Source organism: Corvus brachyrhynchos, unplaced genomic scaffold (assembly GCF_000691975.1).
Source record: "Corvus brachyrhynchos isolate BGI_N302 unplaced genomic scaffold, ASM69197v1 scaffold66, whole genome shotgun sequence".
Lineage (NCBI taxonomy): Eukaryota > Metazoa > Chordata > Aves > Passeriformes > Corvidae > Corvus > Corvus brachyrhynchos.
This window is the reverse complement of record NW_008238440.1, coordinates 2,481,628-2,488,177: the sequence shown is the minus strand read 5'-3', so window position 1 is coordinate 2,488,177 and position 6,550 is coordinate 2,481,628. Positions and strand designations below refer to the sequence as shown.

Sequence of the window (6,550 nt, the reverse complement as noted above, 5' to 3'; positions counted from 1 at the left end):
TTTCCCTACTGCTCATCTGTACTTGTGTTAAAAAAGTAATCCTGCCCTCAGCTCCATGATGGAGAAATGAATCTTCATTTTTTAGCTTTTATTTTTATAGGGGGTACTGATATGCCTGGATGTGAGAGGCTTTGGGGTGACGTGATTGTGGCCTTGCAGTTCCTGGAGGGAGCCCACAGGAAAGATGGAGAGAGACAATTGACAAGGGCCTGGAGACAGGACAAAGGGGAATGGGTTCAAACTGCCAGAGGGCAGGGCTGGATGGGAGATTGGGCAGGAATTGGCCCCTGGATCCCTGGCAGTGCCCAAGGTCAGGCTGGACATTGGGGCTTGGAGCAGCCTGGGACAGTGGAAGGTGTCCCTGCCCATGGCAGAGGGTGGGATGAGGTGAACGTTATGGTCTCTTCCATCCTAAACCATTCTGGGCTTCTGTGATATCTTCAATAGCAAATACCAGTGAATTTGTGTAGACGTGCTTGGAGAATGTCCTCTTGTGGCCTAGTGCCAGTTAATCAGGGACACTGCTTAAAGGAGGTCATGGCATACAGTTCTAAGTTTTGTGATCTTCCCTGGATGACAAGTTCCTTATTGAGGTCAGCCAGGATTAATGGCCCCTGGCAGCTATTTCCCTCAAACCCATCTTGTGTTGAAGACAGATGAGTGGCTCAGAAAACCTGCTTTTAAGAAAGTTTGCATAGTGTTTCCTGATGATTTGAAAAAAAAAATTATATAATATTTTCTAATTTCCCTGCAGTAATTGATAGAGTTTCTTTTCTTATATACTTTATTTTACAGAAATTTGAGTTGAGAACACAAAAACAAATACGCGTTTGGAGGTGTTGCTTAAAAAAATCCATTTTAATGGAAATGACACTTGGAACTCGAGTTAAGCTTTGGGCATACAGGAGAGGATAAAGATTCGTCTTTGTTTTGTTGCAGATATTCATGTGCTTGGCCTGCTCAAAGGCAGTGTCACAGTGTTCATGCGGCACTGGGGGCCCCACCGACACTTCCCTTGAATTAGTGTTGCAGTAATGAGCAATTAGTAAGAGCAGTGGCATGCAGCCCAGACAGAGAGCCTCAGATCAGTGTGTTCAGTTCTGTGTACAAACATCGCTGCTTTTACCTTACAAGGAGCCCTAAAAATGCAGAAGTTTGCAGCAATCCAGCACAAAAGCTGAGGGCTCAGTGATGCCGCAGTTATTAGCAAAGGGGCTGCTGTTTGACAGTGCAGCCTAACTCGTGTTTTTGTTTTCTCCAGTCATTGTTGTGCTGTTTGTAACCCTGAAGAGGCAGAAGAAAGAGCCCCTGATCGTTTTTGAAGAAGAGGATGTCCGGGAGAACATCATCACGTACGATGACGAGGGCGGAGGCGAGGAGGACACGGAGGCGTTCGACATCGCCACGCTGCAGAACCCCGACGGCATCAATGGCTTCATCCCCCGCAAGGACATCAAGCCCGAGTACCAGTACCTGCCCAGGCCGGGGCTGCGGCCCGCGCCCAACAGCGTGGACGTTGATGATTTCATCAACACCAGGATACAGGAGGCCGACAATGACCCCACTGCCCCTCCCTATGACTCCATCCAGATCTATGGCTACGAGGGCAGAGGCTCAGTGGCTGGGTCCCTCAGCTCCTTGGAGTCAGCGACGACAGATTCTGACTTGGACTACGACTATCTACAAAATTGGGGACCTCGATTTAAGAAACTTGCAGACTTGTATGGCTCCAAAGACACTTTCGATGATGATTCTTAACAATAAAGTTTAAGATTTGGCCTTAAGAACTGTGTCCGAAGTTCTGAAGAATCCAGAGGAAATGTAAGCAGGTATTTTTTTAAAAATCAAGAAAAATCTCATTTAAACATTTAAGTTTGACAGAGAGGATCCCTTTGATAAAAAAGGACATGAAAGTGGTAAATACTGTGAAGTACCTTTTCCTACAAAAGGCAAATCTGGAAGTTGGCTGCCAGCTTCACTAAAGGAAAAAACCCACTTAAGAAATGCGAAATATTTAAATGAAGGAAAATGCTAAAAGCGAACCTACAAATAGGGGAAATCTTTTGTGTGTTACGAACATCTAAATCTTTTATGTCAAAGAAGCTTCCACAAATTAGAAAAGATAACAGTTCTGAGCTGTAATTTCGCCTTAAACTATGGACACTCTATATGGTAGTGCATTTTTAAACTTGAAATATATAATATTCAGCCAGCTTAAACCCATATGATGTATGTACAGTACAATGTACAATTATTATGTCTCTTGAGCATCAAACTTGTTACTGCTGATTCTTGTAAATCTTTTTGCTTATACTTTCATCTTGAACTAATACGTGCCAGATATAAAAACTCTGTCTTGTTGCAGTGGGAGGCGCCCTATTTCTATGTCATTTTTAATGTATCTATTTGTACAATTTTAAAATTCTTATTTTAGTATACATACAAATATCAGTATTCTGACATGTAAGAAATGTTACAGCATCACACTTATATTTTATGAACATTGTACTGTTGCTTTAATATGTGCTTCAATATAAGAAGCAGACTTTGAAATAAACTGATTCTTTTTTAATTCTTGTTCTGGTTATTAAGCATATAAGGAAAAACATAGTGTTTCTAATGTCCCATTTATAGTTCTGACTAATTTACTACAATTGTGACCTTTTAATAGCCTTATTTATTATGTGTTTGTAGTTGGTTTGTTGCCTTGTTAAGTGATTATTTAAAAATCAAGTACATTTTACAAATGTTTTTTAGATTAAAACAAATGTAACGTCTGGTGAACATTTTGTACCCTCTCTATCTACAGCTTGTGGCTGCTCCCAGAACGCAGTAAGAACCGTCATATAGTCCTACTGTGTTTCCTGGATTAAATTAAGTGTAATACTTTTCAATATTTCCCATGTAATATGCATTTATCTTATATCTTAGAGATTCCCGAGGTTTCAGGAGTGACTTTGTGAGTGGACGGGAGTACTCTGTACTTACACTTTACTCCAGGCTTGTGAGTTTCCGTATCTGTGCTGAGCTTCTGCGGGTTCTAGAGACTGAAATCTGACCCAGTTTAGCTGTGACTTCCCTAAGGACTGTTCTACCTGACAATTACCTTACCTGAGTAGTAATTAAGATTCCGGCACTTAATTCCTATTTTTTAAAATTTTTTTTTTTGTTTGTTTGGGTTTTTTTATTTTTAATTTCCAGTAGAATAGCATCGTCTGCGGACAGGGAGACATTTTAATTTGTGATGACAGAAATACAGAGTGCTTTCAGGGTTGTTCCTTGTAATGTATGTTTTTAATCCAAAAAGGGATCTATAACTTTTTTTTTTATATTAGTTCAGAAGGGGCAAGGGATTGGAATATGTTCTGCACATCAACATTTGCTGCATCTGTGTACAGCTGTACCTTTGCTGAATTTAATATAGTTGGCTGTGTAGAGTCAGAGATCAGCAGCTGCAATATGGGAAGCGGCAATAAATAAATAGAAATTACCTACCTTTTCCTACATTCCTTTTACAGGCCCTGTCCTTCATTTGCAGTCAGGTACCAAACTGCTTGATCTGAGAGGAAATCTGATTTGTTGGTGTGTTGCTTTTCTGAAGACCCCCCATATATGTAGTTAGATTAAAATTGAACTTCTTAAAATGATGACTGATGTGTCAGCTCTATATCCATAACATATTCACTTGTCCCATTATATCCCTATGTTTTATAAGGCAGAGTTTGCTAAATCAGCAGATTTGCTCTACAATGTTTATTGTAATATTTCACTTTATTATAGCTGTATGCATTCTATATAATTCTATAGTTTATTATTAACTTGGTTCAAATTTCTTTGGTTGTTGATTTTTCTCTGTTTATAATCCAAAGAATATTTTGCTAGATTTGCACATTTCTCCATTATAAATTTAAATAAACATTGAAAAAAAAAAAAAGAAAAGTAATGAGTATCACTTTACAAATTAACAAATTGAAATAAAGTAAAAAAGAAGTAATTTGTAGGACTCCATCCTCATTGATGCTATCTGGGTTTATTTCACTTTTGAGCAAGTTTTAGAATTAATAACGGCATTTTCTACATTTTTATGTTTAATTTTTAAGAAGGACATTGTCAAGTACATTTTTTAATAGTTTCAAGTGCTTTGAGTTTTAGTCTCTATTGTTTGTAGCACTCTCGTAGATGTTTGGAAATAAATTTTCTTTCCCTGCTGGTTTTGTCCTTTTTCATTTGATTATTTTTCCCCTTCCCAGTGGATGTGGAATTATCACAGCATTTTATTAAGTCAGGCTTGCTAATCTCAGCCAAGGCTGCCTCTGAAATGCTGGGAATTATCCTCACTCCGGACCATCAGCAGCACCTTGGATGAGCAGCGCGTTCTGGCACCACAACAGGACATTGCTTTGCGTTGAACTTCGCCGTGGCCCTCGTGGGAGCCTCAGGTTTTTAATCTGAGTTTGGTAAAACCCATCCCAGCATGGTGGCTCCAAGTTAGTCCCAGCACACCCAAGAAGGCCGTGGGCTGTAGGTTGCTGCAGCATTCCCAATGATCCCAGCGACCTGGGAAGGGATTCACCAGCACGAGTTGCTTTAGCATAGTGGCTCTGCCTTCCCCAGGGACCGAGCCTCACATCCATGGAAGACAACTGAAAGGTTAATTACAGCTTCAGTGGGTTTGGAGAGAACCCCCATTCCAAGGAGGATCACCACGCCTGAGCCAGGTAAGGCAAGGGGCGGTGGCAAGTGCAGGTGGTGCTTTGGCGGGTTTGTCGTCATTTGAGGGGATACAGCAACCCCCTCCAAACACCATCACTAACACACAACCTGACCTTACCAGAGGCACTTCCTTGTGAGCTGAGTGAGTTCTGTGCTCCAGCTGGCAGAACTGCTCAGCTCCTGGTCTAGCTGAGTGTCACCAAGCTAGGTGCCTCTCCCTCCTGTGTCTCTGCAGTGCCTTGGAACACCATTCCTCATCCTGGCAAGAAGCAATTAGGGGTGCAAGTGCAGGGCTGGTTGCTAGGGGAGCTCTCCAAACTTGCACTGATAGGGAAGGGGAGGGTTTGTTTGGGAATTCTCAGATCGCCTCTGCTGTGTTCGTGCCACAATGCCAAGCAGTCCTTGATAATGTGTCAAGGGGTACAAGCCTGCAAGCTCACCACCAGCATTTCTGTGATCTCAGGCAAGATCCTGCCCCAGAGACTGCCACAACTCAGATGAGAAAAGCTTTTTAAGGAGCTTGCAGGTTTTGTTGGTTCCATCTTGTTGACTTGCAAAATAAAATGCTGAAGTTTTCCATGTTGCTGCTGATAAGCTCAGAGAGAAAGTGGAGAGTAGGAATTTAAATAAGGCTCACAAAGAGGCGAGCTTAGAGACCCAAAAGCCTGGAATGCTTGTATGTCTTCCCCATCCAGCTGCATTTTCAGAATTACACGTGTAAAGAAAGGGTCAGTAAGCAAAAATCCAGGTAGGCCTTGTGCAGGTTTTCCCTTCAGACACTGATATAAATACTGAACTACTATAACCAAACCCGATTAATTGGTGGCAGAATCACATTTTGTATTAAGGGGGGAAAAAAAAGAAAACGAAAAAGATGAGAGAGAGAAAAGAAAAAGGAATGGCTTGGGAAAGGGACTGAGTGAGTTTGTTAGGGAGTGAGCTGCAGATCTCTGGAGCTCTTCTGTTGTTTTCACTCTTTTAGGCTGAGACTGGGGATCAACCAGCTTGACCTAGTTCCATTCCCTGTGTGCTAGTGCACAAGTTTTCCATTATTTAATATCACTGATCTCTGTGTTTGATAAGAAAGGCTCTTTCAAACCTGACTGAGCTGGACTGGCTACAATTACCCAAGTCATAAGAACAATTTTAGCCCAATCCAATTCATGGATTCATAGTCATTTGAAAAACTTGTTTCTTGTCTTTCTGAGTGAAATCTTGGGCCTTGCTGCTCACCAGCTCTAGACCTCTGTTCTTCCCTCCCTTATGGAACTGCAAATCCCACATCCACAGTGGGTGTCCTGCCCTGTCCCAGCAGAGGAGGGGCAGAAGCGGCAGCAGCTCTGCCAGGGGAGCTTCATGTGTGTGCCCACACAGGGGACTTTGCTGATGCCCCACACCTCCTTCTCCTGGACGTACGCATCAGGGACAGCTCCTGATCCATGGGGGTGGTCTGCAGAGCATCTGGAGCATTTCCTGTTTCTCTGTGGAAAGAAAACCCCCAACACAAGCAGGGAGAGACTTGCTTGGACTGTGAGTGACTCTCAGAACTCCTTCCAGGTCAGGGAAGGGTCTTTCTCAAGTCTTTCAGACCTTCTACTGGAGCCAGTTTGTATTTTATAAATAAATATTATCCAGGGCAGGGAATTGAGCCTGAGATTTTCAAAGTTCTTGTGAGTTCTCTAACTGCCAAACTCAAAACGTGATACCTTTTTCCCCCCTTTCCTCTTTTCTTTCCTTTTCTTTTCTTATTTTCTTTTTTTTTCTTCTTCTTTTCTTTTCTCTTTTCTCTTTTCTTTTCTTTTTTATTTTCTTTTTTGCTGCACATCCAGCAGGACTG

General features: G+C 41.9%; 1 protein-coding gene across 1 annotated transcript in view; it reads left to right on the top strand.

The window, feature by feature from the left end:
- Positions 1-4,209, top strand: part of CDH11 (cadherin 11) — a 41,690-nt gene extending 37,481 nt beyond the window's left edge. The window contains 2 exon segments of the mRNA XM_017736578.1: positions 1,053-1,054; positions 1,162-4,209. Of these exon segments, the coding sequence (XP_017592067.1) occupies positions 1,053-1,054; positions 1,162-1,758 (599 nt within the window). The 3' untranslated portion in view covers positions 1,759-4,209.
- The last annotated feature ends 2,341 nt before the right edge of the window (positions 4,210-6,550 follow it).